Source organism: Chenopodium album, chromosome 2, assembly GCF_948465745.1.
Source record: "Chenopodium album chromosome 2, dcCheAlbu1.1, whole genome shotgun sequence".
Classification (NCBI taxonomy): Eukaryota; Viridiplantae; Streptophyta; class Magnoliopsida; order Caryophyllales; family Amaranthaceae; genus Chenopodium; species Chenopodium album.
In genome coordinates this window covers 10671844-10690182 of record NC_137835.1, presented here as the reverse complement: position 1 = coordinate 10690182, position 18339 = coordinate 10671844, and the positions used below count along the sequence as shown (strand labels likewise).

General features: G+C 35.8%; 1 protein-coding gene across 4 annotated transcripts; it reads right to left on the bottom strand.

Moving 5' to 3' along the window:
- Positions 1-3890: 3890 nt before the first annotated feature.
- Positions 3891-10698, bottom strand: LOC145582867 (PWWP domain-containing protein 5-like). 4 transcript variants are annotated; one of them, XR_014099968.1, is made up of 3 exons: positions 10528-10698; positions 4324-6732; positions 3891-4248 (listed from the first exon to the last, which is right to left on the bottom strand). XR_014099968.1 is itself a non-coding variant. In XM_081639899.1 (3 exons), exon 2 carries the CDS (start codon positions 6691-6693, stop codon positions 4405-4407), a length of 2289 nt encoding a protein of 762 aa, XP_081496025.1. In that variant the 5' UTR covers positions 6694-6732; positions 10528-10698; the 3' UTR covers positions 3891-4248; positions 4380-4404. The 4 variants fall into 4 exon arrangements, 3 of the variants coding, with proteins under 3 accessions (XP_081496025.1, XP_081496045.1, XP_081496035.1); XM_081639899.1 differs by having other exon boundaries at positions 4380-6732; XM_081639919.1 differs by having other exon boundaries at positions 3891-4231; positions 4380-6732.
- Positions 10699-18339: the final 7641 nt, after the last annotated feature.

Here is an 18339-nt window from a genome sequence, read left to right as displayed (position 1 = left end):
CATAAATTTTACCCAATGACTTTTGGTCATTATTTCATCCAGCTTTTGGCTTTCTATAAAAAGTAATTATCATAGGTATAGGTACAAGTCATTCACTCATATGTTTTTCCTCTTTTCCTTTGTCAAACATGTGGCAACATTCTTATTGGTAATCATGGGTCCCAATTATAGGGGATTTATGTACCTTTTCCACATCTTTTCTACTCTACTTATTACTATACTAGAGACAATTTCTCTTGCAACTGTCCCAATACCTAATTACCTTTGCTAATTACTCACTTAATAACCAAATTTCAAACTCCATATGATAGTTATGGTCTTTTGTACTAAGCAAGATTTGTGATTTATCATATAATATTGAGACCACAACTCGTAAGGTTGAATCTTGCCAACTATAAGTCTACTTCATACAAGTATTTAAAGGTGATTATACCTTACCTATTTTTTTATACTAATATATTAAAAGATGTTTATAAAAACGTCCATGTACCACGTATACTCTTCCAAATTACGCCACATCACTTCACAAACAATTCATGACGCCACGTCAGTTCACAAACATGACCACTTAAAGTAAAATTGACTATTTAACCATCTAAGTTAATTATCAAACATATATATATATATATATATATATATATATATATATATATATATATATATATATATATATATATATATATATATATATATATATATATATATATATATATCCATTCAAAGAAAATTAAATCATAAATTACAATGCATATTAATGATCAGTTAGTTTCATGTAATAATATGGGGCATCGTCCAGGCCCAAAAACTAGTTTTAATATATTAAAAGACGTTTCTAACAACATCCACCTCATAACGCCATGTGGCTCTCCCTTTCATTTGTTTTCATTACATGTCATACACTTATAATAATAAAAAAATAGTTCAACCTTTAATTCTAGAACTAATTGTCTTACCACCAAACTATGTGATTTTTTATGTGATCTTTTGAATACAAAATATTAATATGTAACAAATGACAATATGAACAACAATTTAATTAGAAGAAAGTTGAATCATAAATTACAACATATATTATTGATTAGCTCCATGTAATAATCTGGGGCATCGCCCAGGCCCAAAAACTAGTTTATTTCATTATAAAGTGTCTGGCCTACATATACTATACTAAAAAAACAATAAAGGTTGAGATTTAATTACGAGTAGCATCAATCTCCCTACCTTAATAAAATAAATTATGGTCTTTGTTGCTACCTCTATTTCTTTTTATTTGCATCAAAGAGATATCAATCAAAATGAAGTAAACTATAACATGGTAAGTGATCTCAATCGGAAGATATCGGGCATGAATTGAAGCAAGGTTAGAAATAAAGTTCGGCAATATTGTAGCAAGGTTTGTAATAAAGTTGCAACAAGGATAGTAGCGTATGAACAATGGAGATATCACTAAAGTGGGTATAGACAACGCAGGTGGTGTAGACGAGAATGGAAGTGCATGTGTGCGCGCAAGCGTCGTCGTGAAAGTGTTGTGGGATTGTGTGTGTATGCGCACGGATGTAGTTAGGGGTTGTTATTATTCATCAATCACAAAAGAGATGTGAAGCTTATCAAACAATAGCAGCCATGGAAATTCTGTATTTTTTTTTTTTACAGTACTAGAATAGAGGATATGAGATCTCTAAGAGGGTGTTTTAGATTAATATGGTGTTGAATACATGATGAGATAAAAGGAATTCTAATACAATGTTATAACATATGACAGAAAAAACAAATATTCCCTCCGTCTTGTTATTAGAAGCTAGAAGCCTATTTCTTATATTTCTTTTTAAAGAGAAATAGACTTCTAATAAAGGAACGAAAGGAGTAAGTCACTAGGCAACTTTAAGTGCAGAACAAATCTAACAAAATCGATGTAAAAACTACAGAGTAATTTCATATTCTGCGATAATTTGTTAAAGATGCAATCTTTATATTCTGTTAATTAATATGTCTGTTTGTATTTGAATAATATCCATTTAGAGTATAATTTTTTAAACAATTTACATCACTATTTTTTCTTTTTTTTTTTTTCAATGGAGAATTACAAAGAGTTGGGATTTTATGATTGTTAGTCTTATTGGTATGGGATTCTGTCTAATTTATGTGAACCGTGAACGTGCCATACATTGAACTTAGTAAGAATTAAACAGCCTCTGAATTAGTATTTGACCAGTTAAAGACAATAAGACAAGCTGAAATTTTCCTAAAAAATAATTATAAAAAAAAATAAGACAAGCTGAAATTGCTCAAGTGTTGTAAATTGATACAGACATACAGTACCCATTTATTTCAAAAAAATAAAAAAAAAATAAAATAAAAAAATTTAAACATTACCCATTTGAAATTGAACTACTAGTACATTTACATCACTTCATTATTACAAAAAAACAAAACTTCTTTTATCCAAAGGATTTTTTTTAGGAAAATAAATTCACACAAAACCACAATAATTATTGAATTCAGATAAATAAATTAAAAAGAAATTCGGAATATGTTCAAAGCAATTTTAGGCGGCTTAAAAATAAGGCTACCCAAATTCAATTAATAACACAAGTTCTACTCCATAACAAGTTTCACACGTTCAAATAAGTTAAGCACCACTAGTAACTAGTTCAATTTGAGATAGTACTATTATATACGAAGTATGGTCTATGGAGTATAAAGTATAAACCATTCATTTTGAGATAGCACTATTATATACGGAGTATAAACCACACTCCATCTCCATTACTCTATATTAACAAATGAGTCCACAAATTCATGGAATTGCTTACCAAACATAAGTTCCACAAATTACTCTCTACCAATTATCCTCTACACCAATTACTCTATACCCATTGTCCCATTTATTTTTATGTTTTTGAGGGAATTGTCCCAATTAATTTGAGTTATCGGCCATATTGGCGGTTCTTTTATATATATATATTGAGAAAAGCAAGGTGAGTAAGGGTCTAGCCTAGGCTTTACTGTGATTAGCTCAGGGTTTTGGTGGGTTATATACTAGTATTAAACAAAACTAACAGAAAACGAATTCTCTAATGGAGAATTTAGGTGCTTTGCTTTTTAAAGTGAAAATTTGGTCCAATAGATCCAAAGTGATAAAACGTAACACAAAACAGTACAGTACCATATAGTAGTGCTTGTTACGTAGTACTGACTATATGATATGAGTAATAGATAGCTAGTGAAGCAACTAGTAGACCGTGGATGCAAAAAACGTGCTATATATATTTATATATACTACATATCTACCATACTTGCATTTAACAGAATGATCCAATACATGGGCATGACCTATATGGAATATGTGCCCGAGAGGGTTTCATATGGTATGTGTATATTCAATAATGGGATATGTATGCTTTGACAAAGGGATGTCAAGAGGTCTTGAATAACACGACCCGAAATAAGAGAAAACAACATGGACAACATAACAAGATGGTATGTATATGTTCAAAGATGGCACTGGGATGTTGACGTTGAGTTCATTTCAAGGGATTGCAAAGAGTAGAGAACTAACTGAGATTGTAACAGTCTCAAGTAGTACTTACCAAGGATATATCCTCAATAGAAAACTGAGGTACTCCAGGATGGCAGTTTGTTCATCATTCTGCTTCCAACGATCCACAATTTGGACTAGGAAAGTAAGAGGCCACAAGAATTGGGGACGTACATTCAGGCCAGCAATGTATACTCATACAGTACGGTTCCAACAACATTATTGTAGTACTTTCTGGGAAATAAGAAGTTGCCCTTGAGACAATCGCTACATAACCTACAGTGAGTTGATTCGTAGAAAAGTTTTTTTGGGGGCAAGACAAACAAGCGAGTGATTTCATGAAATGACACTGCAGTAGCTAGCTACTAAATGTGTTGTATTGAGTTGATTAGATCCTAACTATCTTCTAGACTTATATACATTCATTCAACCACCCAAATGGTCGAAAAATCAAATAATTTGTTAGATGCAACGATGTCCTCACTGGGATTGTCATGATGTGCTTAAGCATTGAACTTGAAGGCAAGGAAACAAGAAAACCCACCCAATCATTGAAATTACAAGAGAGCAGAGACAATAGGAAGAGTAATACCGTTAACCAGATGAAAGCCAGGTTACCTTCTTAATCAGCAATCCTTCTGTTCATCAGTTTCAAATTGTCAGTCTGCAAAGCACCAACCACCAACTAGCATGGACCTGACTTCCCAGGAACACTGCAAAAAATTAATTATGTGAAGAGCACCAAATGACAATGTAAATCTAAAAAATAAAAAACAATTTTTTCCTACCTCAACATTTTTTTAGAGGGGAAGCCAGAGGGGTAGAGCTCATACTGAATCTCTACCTGGTGGAATGGAACTCACAGGACATCAAGTTGTATTCTCTATTCCATTAGTCAATGCAAGGGGTGTACTTCTAAAGGAAGCAAAAGGTGTATAGTTAAGCTGGTAATTGACTGGAGTTGACCCAAAAATGTTATACGTTGCAGCACTACTATAAGCAACTTCAGCATCTGAACGCTTCTTAAATACCACTCTAGCACGACTACTTTGCACATCTATTTCTGTCTCAGATTCCTTCAGAGGCCCAAAACGCCTGAACATTTTGTTCAAATTCACTTCTGAAGGTACAGAACCCATCTCACCAAAGTTCAACCTGAGCTCTGCTGGCAGGTCCAGCTGCTTCTCGTCCTCAGTTGATACTATAGGAGTTGATACATGATTACTATGATGTAACTGTTTCCTGGCATGCTTCCTAGGATTCCGTTGAAGGGGCTTCTCATGATCACCAAAAATAACCTGTTTATCCTTTCTCTTGCGACTACGTCGAGCAGGTTTAGCTTCAGCACTATCTTGGACAACCATATCCGTCCAATAGGAGTCATTTCTGTCATCAAATTCAAAAGTCTCAGGGGACCCAACAACTGGAGCAGATGTCTTCTTTTTTCTGCTAGACCCTTTGCGCAATCTTTTCCTCTGAGTTGTGACAGCTACTTTTCTAAATTCGGAGAAAAAACTGATAATGTCATTAAAGAAGCTGTATCCTTTCATGGGATCACGTGCAGATAAGTGAAGCTGTGAGAGCAATTCAACCAAAGAGCTTTGCTTCGCAGTGCTTTCAGTCAGAGTGTCGTTAGGAGGTTCCAAAATTTCATCAGCAACATCTGAATGCTTGTCATTGCTTTTCTCGCTGCAACCTTTGATGGTTCTTGATGATCCAGTCAGCTGGCTAGCAACTCTGCGAATACAATCACCAACTTTAAAGGATTGCTGGGGATTTGGAGATGCTGTATGTGAAACCTTGGCCACAGAAACAGTTTTTGTGTTCTGAGGAGCTGCGAAATCATCTTCAAAGGATCCAGGGTTTCTCCCAGCACCAGCAGTAGGGGAGGCCAAAACGATATCATCTTCCTCAGGTGAATCAAATTCATCATCAAGGTCATACATCGGCTTACCAACTAATTCAGTCACGCCTTTCTCTTTTCTACTTTGGTACACAACAGCTTTCAAATTGTGTTTCCGTTTACGAGGGCCTGTCTTAGCATTGACTCTGGTCTTTGAATCTACATGTTTATTCTCAATAGACATCCCCTGATTTCCAGGACATGTACCAGCATCACGTTCCACCAACCCCTCATAATACTGGAAGTCAGGTAAAGCAACATAACCTCTAAGTCTATTAAAAGCTAATAGCTGAGATTTTGCTATTACAAGCTCAAGCCGTTCGACGCCACTTGTTGGAAAAAGTGCTAGTGATCTTACATATTCAGTAAATTTATCAGGTTGAAAAGAATCTGCATCTGTCGATCTATCAGCTCCTTCCCTCTTACTCGACTCTTCCTTTATCCCAGAGTTTTCAACCATTTGATATTTGATCTTGCCGTAGGCCTCTTCAGATACACAAGAACAGGCCAGCCCCAATTCCACCCTTCTTGCAACCTCTTCCAAAGCACAGCTCACAGCATTTTGGAATGCTTCTGAATTGTTTTGCCTTTCTGCTTGGGAGAAATGGTTTCTGAATGGCCTTAATACTGATGCTTCATTCCATGCAAATGTCCGATCTCCAAAATATGCCACCAAATAACAATCCTTTTTAAAATATTTCATAGCCTTTTCTGAGGAATCAGAAGGATAAAATATTTGCCCAGGCCACCAAGGATGGCTCTTCACCTTGCCCCAAACCAAATCATACACTGCAAACTTACCTTCATGATCAGGTGGTAGCTGATAGCTAACATGGTGATCCATCATCAAACTTCCAGATTTTGGATATGATCCTTTGGCACTCTTTTCTTCCTTGCTCCAAGGCTTTGCCGAATTAGAAATTAACTCCTTGTTTACTTCTTGTTCCTCCGGTGATTCAACTTCATTATAGGCAGCTTGTTCTTGCACTTTCTGAAAATCCTCAATGTTTGTGTCAGCAACATGAAAAACATTAGTTGGTCTATATTCCAGGTTCTCAGGCACCAAAAAGCCAGGTTCATATTCAAGCTGCTGACCTACACCTTCAACAAATGAATTGAGCGGTAAAGGTGGTTGTTCAAATTCTCTATCTCCAACTTGTGTAGGAGCAGAACCCAAGTCTACCCCTGAGATGTCATTATTAGAAACATTATGTACGTCTACAAGTTCCACAGTCTGATCTATTTTTGCATCCATCCTTCCAAGATAATCATGCAGCAATGCTAAACTTCCTTCCTAGGTTCACAAACATAAACATAGACATAAGTTGCAAATCAAAAGTATGCTAGAAAAGAGTCATGATATGCAAGTGATTCAATTAAACAAAGGAATAAAGCTAAAGATTACATACTCTACGTAATTATGTGTTATATATCAGCATTTCCCTTGATAGACAGAAGCTCTAACAAAGAGAACTGTATGTTTCAATGCCCAAAAATTTTCTTGCTCTGTTTCTACAATTTCAGCAATTAAGTAAAAGGCTAATCTTCAATATAGGTTGTCAAATAGCAGCCTAATAAAGAGCAGGCATTAAAATACAAAAAAAATTCTATAAATAATAGAAGAATAACTACAATACAACCTAAATGTGGAGCTCCGTAAATGAACCAAAAAAAAAAAATCTTTGGTTGTATCATACACTTGTTGGTTGTCCAATAGAAATTTTCAAATCGTGTACTGGAGTGGTTAACTGCAATACTAATCTCAAGATCATGTAAAAAAAAGAACATTTGTCATCCTAACTTCAAGGATTTTTAGTCACATATTATGCTTTAAAAATTGCAATGCATTAGGAAAAAAAGAGAAATATGAAAACAAGACCAATAACTAGATTAAGAGAAACAAAGCCCGCTAATGATGGGACTTAATAGAAATTCCTCGCCTCCAAAGTATGCTATGTAACCAAGCCATGTACCAAAAAAACAAAGCAAGGAAAGAAAAGATTCACCAATACCCCCTTTTTGCATGAGTTATTACAGCATATGATAAGAAAGATCACATATGACTCACAGCACATAAAATTAGGAAAAAGCTGTATTCCTAATTCAATACTAGTTTTACTCCTACCCAAAACTTGCGATAATTAGCATATCGAAAGTAAATGAGAAATGCAGGACACCAAGGTAACAGTAAACTTACTTTATATTCTTAGTTTACAATATAAATATCTTATGCACTAAGAAAGGTTAAAAAAGGATCACATTAGAAAAGGGCTGATAATTTGCATATCGAAAGTTTTACTCCTACCCAAAACTTGCGATAATTTGCATATTGAAAGTTAATGAGAAATGCAGGACACCAAGGTAACAGTAAACTTACTTTATATTCTTAGTTTACAATATAAATATCTTATGAACTAAGAAAGGTTAAAAAAGGATCACATTAGAAAAGGGCAGATAATTTGCATATCGAAAGTTTTACTCCTACCCAAAACTTGAGATAATTTGCATATCGATAATTTGCATATTGAAAGTTAATGAGAAATGCAGGACAGAGGACACCAAGGTAACAGTAAATTTACTTTATATTCTTAGTTTATGATATAACAAAGCTCTAAAAAAACCGCACATGATTATTGCAAAATTATTAGCATCAATCTGCAAGAGCAGCTTATCTCTGAGGTTTCTAGAGTCACACACTAACACTTACATGCTCTAATGTAAACTTGGTCATTTCCGATGTGGTAACGAACAATAAAACCAGAAATGTACCCCTTTTGTTCCTAAAAGATTGTTCTCTATGTTTTTAACAGTTTTGAATGCACATCTAAGAACAACAATATCCATTACATGAAAATTTATTCTTCCATTTTTATTTAATTGCAACACTTCTATTTTTTGCACTACTCACAAATATACTTTAACTATCTTTGGTGATCATTATTTAAGAGAAACCTTAAGTCATTTGAAATCCTCTTAGATTAGTCTTAAATAGATATTTTCAAAATAATTTTTTTTGTATAATTTTTACTTGTAAATAATGAAAGATATTAATAGATAACGTTATGCATTAGAAAGCATGAATTCCTAAATGAATTCAAAGGAAATAAAAGGTAATATTTCAGCCCAACACAGTTAAACTCCTAATATATATATATATATATATATATATATAAGGTTATCATCAGTGATTTACGCTTAAAATATACATAAAAGATATAATTAGATCATTTTAATATCTTTCAAAAAAAAAAAAAGCAAAAAAAAAAAAAAAGATTCATTTTGATATCTTTAAAAAAAATCATTTTAACATATTTCAATAACTTATACTAATATTAACTTAATGATAATTAAAAATATTAATGGTTAAAGTACTACGTTGGCAATCATGTGAAGACAAAACATGTATTTTGGAGATGTAATAAAATCACTTAAGAGCTTTGCATGCTTATATTTTGGCAATCATGGGGAAGGCTGTGACGGGATTAAAAATCGTCATGGAAATGAAAAAGGTAGAAAAAAAACAAGGTGAAACACACAAGGGCCAACTTTGAACGTATATGACTCAAGTCTCAAGAGACAACTGGACAAGTTGTAAGACCAATAGACCACTAGCAGGTGAAATTACAATTCAAAAACTCTGCAAAGAGAGGTCGGATGCAAAATTAGGCCAATAAACAAGAGACATAGGACTATTCTAAATTTCTATATTATATTGTGTCACCTCACAACCTGGCCCTGGATTGGCTGCTTCTTTGCTTTCACCGCTGACAATGGCTCATGGCCTACACTTGACTTACTCTTTAGTCTCGACTAAACAACTTGGCATTCATTATTTTGCTATATGTTCCACTTATTACGCTATTGATTCTCAACTTTTTTCATATTAATCTAGGGTCTAGATTAAGAATTTGGTAGAGCTAATGTTTTTCTTAGAAGCTTCCTTTCAAATAGTAGCTAAGAAGATAGAGGAGATTTGGATTAATTGAATTTTCCTCTATACCGTTTTCTGGACCAGAACATTAAAACTACTGAATCTAAACCGAATTTCTTTTTCGGGATGGGTTTGGAGTTGTCCCCTGGTTTCCGTATCATAAACACCAGAATAAAACAATCCCAAATTTTCCACTTTTCTACCAAAACAAATTAACCCAAAATCTAACTTCCAATTCGGCCTAGCATTTTCCACATCTATATTAGCAAAATTTAATCTATACTCCACAATTAGAATCAACCTAAATGAGCTACACATGAGGTTAGCCAATATCTTTACCAAAAATGGGTTCACCTAGAAATAGATGTATCACAACACTTAACATCAAATACTATCTACTATCAAAGATGAAGGGTATTTAACAAACATTGAAGGGTATCATTTTAACAATGAAATAGCTTCATAATTCCCTGGATTACAACTTACAAGCATCATTGAACAACTGATTTATATAGCTACTACAATAAGTAAATGTCTACATCACTAATAAGTTTATTAACCAGCAATTTAACACAAGTTCTTCTCTCAAACCTCATAGTCAAGCAAGATTCTCCAACCATGATTACAAAAAAACATGAACAATAAGTCGTTTAGAAGCTCTAGATCTAATACTTCCTCCAAACCCGCTCAAAACAAGTTCCCTAATTCCATTAAAATAAGTCTATTTAACAAAACTCCCCATAAAAACAAAATTCAACTAAAACCAGGCTCGTCCCTGAGCCATGGCAGGAGGGGCGGCTGCCCGAGCCCGGTGAGATAAGGTCCAATATCATAATTCCATTCTAGCATTAAAGTTTCTGCAACAAATTAGCAACTAAACTTGATTCAATTAACAATTTAGGCTCGAAAAATCATAAAATTTTTGGTCGAAAAGGTCCAATTTCATAGTTCCGTCCTAACATTAAAGACAAAAAGTTGATTCAACCAACAAATTAGGGTCGAATAATCTCATAATTTTCTTCTCTAGCAACAAAATCGGTTGTTATGAAAATTGAATTTAGAATAACCCTAAATTGAGTATACTGAACATAAAATTAACAATAAACCCTAGATTGTGAAATTGATAATCAATTAATACAAAAGAAAACAACAGTTTACCTCAAAAGCTGCTTCAATGGAGGATAAAGATTGCAGAAGTCGCCTCAATGGAGAGCGTTCAGCGCGCTACAATGGGAATTGGGAAACCGGGAGAGAGAGCGGGAAACTGAGGACAGATAGGTTTACGTTCATCAGTTTTTTATTACTCCATGTAATTATGTACTGTACGGTATGTCTATACTAAACTGTATCCGTGTTTCAAAAAAAAAAAAAATACTAAACTGTATCCGTGCAAAATCGTGATATATCCGTGTAAAATATGGAAAGTTGATTTTAATGTTGTAATTTAGACTCGAGTTGTAATGGTCGGTTTTGGATTGATCGGTTCTGTTGTATTGCGCATTAATAATCGTATTAATAATGTGCCGACACCTGCTATGCTATGCTGAAATATGATATTTTATGCTTTGCTTAAAAGCTCAAAAAACAGGGTCTTACTTTTTTATGTTGGTGGCTAGGGGTGTACAAAAACTGGCCCGGACCTGAAAACCGACCTGAACCGGACCTGTTGGGACCGGACCTGATCCGGACCTGTAGATTCAGGTCCGGTCCCGGTTCTTGAAATTCAAGGATTCCGGGTTTCAGGTCCGGTCTGGGTAAAACCCGGAAATTTCAGGTCTGGACCTGAAACCGGTAAAACCACTTTTTTTTACGGATTTTTCACCAAATACTACTAAGTTTAAGCTTAATTCACCATATACCACCAAAAAGTTTCTAATACACCATATAACCTTCAGTTTTATGGAAATGTCACAACATGCCATTAATGACCAACGTAGGTTAACACCGTTAGTCATTAAGGTTAATAATGCCACGTGGCACTCAATAATTGGTCCAAATAAAAAAAAGTTAAAACAAAAACAAAAATATGTAAAAAAAAAAAATGAAAAAAACCCACCACCCACCCCCAACCCCCCAAGCCACCGCGAAACCCTAACCCTTACCCTAGGCCCACCTAAAACTGGCCGGCCGCCACCCTAAACCCTCGAAATCGGCCGGCCGGAACCCCCCAATACAAACAACCACCCCGCCGATCTAAGTCCTACTTCGAAATCACCCCTTGACCCAAATCCTACCCCCGAAACCACCATAACCACCACCCTTAAAACACCAGCCAGCCTCGAAAAACCCCTCTAACCTTCGCAAATCACCGAAAACCTCCATCCCGGCCTCGATTAACCCCTCTAACCTTCGCAAAACGGCCGAAAACCTCCATCCCATCCCCGATTAACCCCTCTAACCTTCACCACGAAACTTGCCGAAACCACCACCACGAAACCCCAAAACACCAAAATCGAAACCCTAGATTTTGGTTTTAGGGTTTCGGCATACGTGGTGGTTCAATGGGGTGGAGATGGCATCGGGACAAGGTGAATTCGTTCGCCGACGCGGGGGAGGGGGGTTTCGACGTCGGCCCGTGTGTAGGGGACGGTTTTTCGAGTGAGGTAGGGGGTTTTTGAGGTGATTCAATGGGGTTTTCGAGGGAGGCACGACAGTTCAGGGGAAGAGGAGGAGCGTCGGCGGAGGTCCTGGTCGGATTCCGCACCGGCGAGGGGGTTCGTTGGTGGTGGCTGACAGGGGGTGTCGTTGGTGGTGGCTCGCTGGGGGAACGTTGGTGGTGGTAGGTTTTTTTTTTCTTTTTTTTTTATTTTTTCAATAATTAATTAAATAATTATTTTAAAATTAAATTATTTAGAAGGGAACAAATCACAAGCTGCCACGTGGCATTATTAACCTTAATGACTAACGGTGTTAACCTCCGTTAGTCATTAATGGCATGTTGTGACATTTCCATAAAACTGAAGGTTATATGGTGTATTACAAAGTTTTTGGTGGTATACGATGAATTAAGCTTAAACTCAGTGGTATTTGGTGAAAAATCCGTTTTTTTATTTAATAAGTCTAAATAGGTCCATAAACAGGTCCATAACAGGTCCAAACAGGTCTAAACAGGTCCAATCAGGTCTAAAAAGATCCAAACATGTCCATAATAGGTCTAAACAGGTCAACACTTTCATATTATTTAAAAAAAATCAAAAAAAATAATAATAGTAAGGTCTATTCAGGTCCAAACCCGGGCCGGACTTGATTTTTCAGGTCTGGACCGGAACCAGACCTGTTGATTCAAGTCCGGTCTCCGGTCCTTAAAAATCAAGGATTCAAGTCCCGGTCCGGTCCGGTTTTGGACCGGTGTACAACCCTATTGGTGGCCACGCAATGCTATTATGGGGTTTACTTTTTCAAAGTTATAGAGGTTACCCATTCAGTGTTATAGGGGTTACTCGTGTTACTCGGTTAGTGTCATATGGGTTAGTGTCTTGCTCTAGGAGTTACATACTTTGTTCTGTTGCAAGTAGTTATTTTCTGAGGCTAGTTGCACAAAAACGCGTTGTACATTTTGTTTTTTGTTTTTTATGATCAAATAAGTGAAAAATGTTTGGAGGGTAGTCCCTAAAAAATGCATATAATTGAAGGGTTGGTGATTTAGTATACTATGGTGAATTGTTGATAAAGGAAATGTATGCTTGTGCTAATGCATGACATATATTATAGGAAATTTTGACTTTTGCTACCTGTGAAACACATGCGTTTCACTTTTGCTACCTGGAAAATTTTCTATTTTATTTTATATTACTACCTATCATCAAATGCCATTTTTTAAAAAAATTGCTACCAGTTAACGGAATCAGTTAGTATTTCCGTTAGTGAGATCCAACCATCCTCACTATCACCTTCTGGCCACCACTCCCTCCTTAGCCACCCTAACTACCTCCCCGTCAGCCACCAAAATTTTTTTTAAAAAAATTATATATTTTTTTTAAAACCCAACCTCCTCTTCATTCTCTCTCCTATGATCTCCTCCTTCAATTCTCTTCCTCTCTCATCTTCTCCTCCCTCCTCCCTTCGGTCTCTCTCATCTCCGCCTCCCTCCTCTTTCCCTCTCATCTCCGCCTCCCTCCTCCCTTCTCATTCTGTCTCCTCGGTTTTTAAAGTCCAGCGCCACCCACCCAGGGCTTTTGATCGAATTCGACCACGGCACAACCAACAAATGGTTTTTTAGGTCAAATTTGACCATGAAAAGTCCAAATCTGGGGTTTTAATGGTCGAATTTAACCATAAAAACTAAAAGTTGAAGATTTCATAAGGTATGTTTACCCTTTTCCATCAATTTATCATTTTTTTAAAAATTTTTGGGTAGTGGTGGTTTGGTGGTGCGTATGGTGGGTGTGGTTGTGCGTGTGTGATGGTGCTGGTGGTGGTGCGTGTAGTGCTAGTGGTGGTGCGTGTGGTGGGTGTGGATGTGCGTGTGTGATGTTTTGTGCGTGTGGTGGGTGGCGTTGGGTTTGTGGTGACTGTGGGCTTAGGCGGATTTAGGGTTAGGGTGGGGAATTTTTATTTTTATTTTTTGGGTAGTGGTGCTAGTGGTGCGTGTGGTGGGTGTGGCTGGTGGTGCGTGTGGTGGGTGTGGCTGGTGGTGCTGGTAGGTGGGGGATGAGCTTCGTAGGTGGGGGAAAGGGAGTAGGTGTGGGAAAGGGGTAGGTGTGGTTGCCGGTGCCGGCGTCGGCCGCCAGGGGAGGGTGCCTGGGCTTTTTTAAGGGGGTGGCTAGTTTTTTATTATTATTTTTAAAATTTTTATTTTATTATTATTTAAAAAAATTAACTTAACGGAACTCTGGTTGATTCCGTTAAGTGGTAGCCATTTTTAACAAAGTGTCATTGATAGGTAGTAAAATAAGATAAAAATTTTCCCATGTAGCAAAAGTGAAATGCATGTGTTTCAAAGGTAGCAAAAGTCAAAATTTCCTATATACTATGTACAAAAAAAAATACTCGTAAAACAAAGTGAAATGTTAGTATGTAGTGTTTAAAAAAAAGTGAAATGTTGGGAAATTTGAGTGCTATAGTGAATTGTTGATAAAGAAACTGTATACTCGTGCTAATGCATGTCATATGTTATACTACGTACCAAAAAAAAAAAAAAGTGAAATGTTAGTAGTAGTCCCTTGAAAAAAAACAAAGAGGAAAACAAAAGGGAAATAGTGAATAGGTAGTTATTGATTTATTTATTTATTTTTTTAAATGATAAAAAAAATAAATAAATAAATAAAGTAGTGAGATTGGTAGTTATTGTTTTCTTAAAAAAATATATACTTCCTCCGTTCCTTTATTATTGCACCACTTGCCTTTTTAGGAAGTTTCACAAATATTGCACCATTTCCTTTTTAGGAAAAAAATTATTTGTGTTCACACTACAAATACCCAACATACCCTTACTTTTTACACTTACTTTTTAGTTTATCTATATGTCACATGGGCAATTTTGTATTTTTACCTTTCTCTCTCTTACTTTTTTCCACTACCAAAATATTTGCACCCAACCCTTATGGTGCAATAATAAAAAAACGGAGGAAGTATATATATATATATATATATATATATATATATATATATATATATATATATATATATATATATATATATATATATATATATATATATATATATATATATATATATATATATATATATATATAAAACCTAAATGCATGAGAGTTAAGCATTGGGGTTTTGGAGACTTCTAGTTAAAACGTCTCTAAAAAAATAAAAATAAAGTAGTGAGATTGGTAGTTATTTTTTTCTTAAAAAAATATAAAATAAAATAAAAAATCCCTAATGAATGAGAGTTGAGCATTGGGGTTGATATGTCCAATTTATGTAGTGTTTTACCCCTGTCCCATGGTCATAATTAGTAGTGTCTTTGGCTCTTTAGGGCCACTTTTCTAGTGTTTTCGTAGTTTTAGTTGAGTTTTACAGGAAATTGCACTTTTGGAGCATTTTCCCGGGTTTTCATGGATCGACTACGGAAGCTAGAAGGACACGACCATTCTTGAAGCCCAGGATCGGTGAGAGCCGGTGATTAAGGGCTCGGTATGTGATACAGGGGCTATTGGATCAAGTAATCAAGACCCGATGAGGAAATCCGGATTGGGCCGAGGAATCGAGCCCAATCAAAATCCAAGCCTCGAAGAAGAAGCCGAGCCCGATCGGGCAAGCATACGCCCGATCGGGCGGATGCGCGCAAAAGAAACCTCAAGGAAGAAGCGCGCCCGATCGGGTGAGCGTAGGCTCGATCGGGCGCAGCATACCAGCAATGGGCGTTGTAAAAAGGCGGGCCCGATCGGGCGCGTGTTTTTCTTAGTAGCTGATTAGTTTTGTTTTAGTTTTTGTTTTAGGAGTGTTTAAGTACGAATTATGTACGTAATTTTGGATTACCCTCTCTTTTAGATTTTCTCTCTCTAGTTAGGATATTTTCTCTCTCTTAAATTCTCTCTCAACTTTGTTCTTAATTACTTTCATTAATTCAGATTTCTTTTGTTAACAATTTCTTCTCTTTTAATTTCAGTTATTTATTTACTTCTTTGATTATGTTTTGCTTTATTTATTTGATTAGTTTAGTTATGATGATGCTTGAGTAGTTTTATTTCTAGGGTTTATGGGGATCTAATAAATAATATGAAAGGGTAAATTTGTGATTGTTGATTATCAATGCTTGGTTAATTTCCTATTGATTGATTCAATGCTATGCAATTAGGTTTGGCCAGATTTAATTGTATGAGTTTAGCAATATTAATTCGAGATTCGACAGATGAGAATTGATGTTTAGGCTTAGTTTCAATAGGCGGACTAATTTATAAATGGTTAAGTCGAGATTCGACAGATGAGATTTAATACCGGTAAATTAACTCTGTGATTATAATACGTAGCGAAAGCCCTTTATAATCTGATTAATCAATGCTTGATAATTGCTTATTATGATTTGCCCTGGAATATTGTTTATTAGTGAACCTATGCCCTAGGTCTTTTAATGTTTAATTTCTCCCTACTTTATTTCCTTCGATCTTATTCTTCATAGTATAGAATTTTTTTACAATAATATTGGTTACCTCGATAATTTAGATTATAATAATTAATTAGGAGTAGAAAGACTTGTTTCCCTGTGGAATTCGACCCTACTTCCCTATCTACTTTAGTTAGAGGACTTAGGTAATTACTTTTGATTAGGGGATATGACTTTACCCTGTCAGGGGTTTTGGAGGCTTCTAGTTAAAACGTCTCTTAAATTATATATAAGATTTCTATATTCCGTTTCATGGGCTATATATAAGAGTGATTGGATAACGCAGTTCCATGGGCTATAGGAGCATAGTGATGCTCGGTCAGTCACTTGGATATGCATGAATGATGCATTATCGAACTAATGACCTACTTTGAAGTTCAAGTATAGAGCTTCCGGATATATTAGTGGATTCCTTTGAAATGAGTGGAAAATTTATTTCATTCAATGGTTGATATGATTGTGGTGCACTCAAACGTCTACCCATAACTGAAGATTATAAAGGGTGTTTCCTGGTTATTTCAAAAGTTGAGTGGGAGCCTTGTTGACACAAGATTGGATTAAGTCTACCTATTAAATTAGGAAATGTGTCGTGGTCGCTTGAAGAGGGAGAACTCAGAAAATACGTGGCCGCGTTCAAATACTTTACTCAGTAATCATTTGGTTTTGTAATTCTAACTCAGATTTCAAGAAACGATTTGTAGATTAATATGATCTCAACATGTGATGCAATCATATTATCAAATCGATACATATTGACTTAAGGAATTTGAATATTGCACACTTATCTTAAACAAGTGGGAGATTGAAGGATTTATATCTTCGTCGTGTGCAATTACTAGATATATAAATGGATCAAATTATGGAGATAATTAAGTTCGTACATTTGGGTCGTCATTTTATCATAGCCAGAGGTACTAACAATCTTTGGGCTATAAAATAGGCCAAAACCCAATTGGACGGATCCTATAAGGTTACATAAAGGGCCTAGATCGAGCATTAGAGGACGAGGCCCATCATGGGCCTCATCACTCTAGGTGGTCGGCCATAGGGAGGAATAAGGAGGGTTTTTAGGCTTCGTGCCCTAGTCTAATTATAATAGGATTATAAATAGACTAGGGGCCTAGGGTTTGAAGTACGCAATTCAGTGATCTGTTTGATCAAACCCTAATTAGCAAACACGAAACCTAACCCTCTCAAACTCCTATCGCTCTCACGGCTCTCTCCTCCTCGGCGCCGGTGGTGGTTTGTGGTGGAGGTGGTTCGTGCGGTGGTCGGTTGTCCATAAAGGTGGTGATTGCGATTTATCCTCTTTCACTCGACCAATCTTGTATTGGTGGACGGCTCGTTCGAATCTCGTGGACTAAGTAGAGGAGCAACGCTTGGGTCTCTATTCTCTCCTTGATTTGCCTGTTAAATTGCTACGTGGAATTCACGCTTCAAAGGCATGATTATGTGCAGTGTCTTGTGTGTTATGCATGCGATCTTGGGATTAAGTGCTTTATGAATATGATTCGTGTTTTTCCGCGTTATAGTACCTATAAGTTTCTACAATAGTAACTATTGTTATGAGTATTCAAAATAAAAAAAAATTCAACATTCCCCTAATCTAGGTGAAACAAATACCGGGACTCCCATATGTTCACACATGACCCCACTCGAAAAAGTCAACACTGCTTACCATTAAGGTAAACATGGCGAACTAAGACAAATACAAAATATCAATTAGCAAAATAAGCTAAGTATGATAAATGCAAGATGACTCGATTTCTTAGCAACATATGCATTAAAACCAATCATAGAAAACTCAAATATTTATTTCAATAATTCCAAACTCCATAATTCAAAACCAATTCTCAATATTCACAAACCATTCCAATTATTCAATAAAAATGATTAATAAATCAATTCCTCTC

Coding starts and splice junctions, on each gene's coding strand:
- LOC145582867 (XM_081639899.1), bottom strand. CDS start 6,693: ATGGATGCAAAAATAGATCAGACTGTGGAACTTGTAGACGTACATAAT.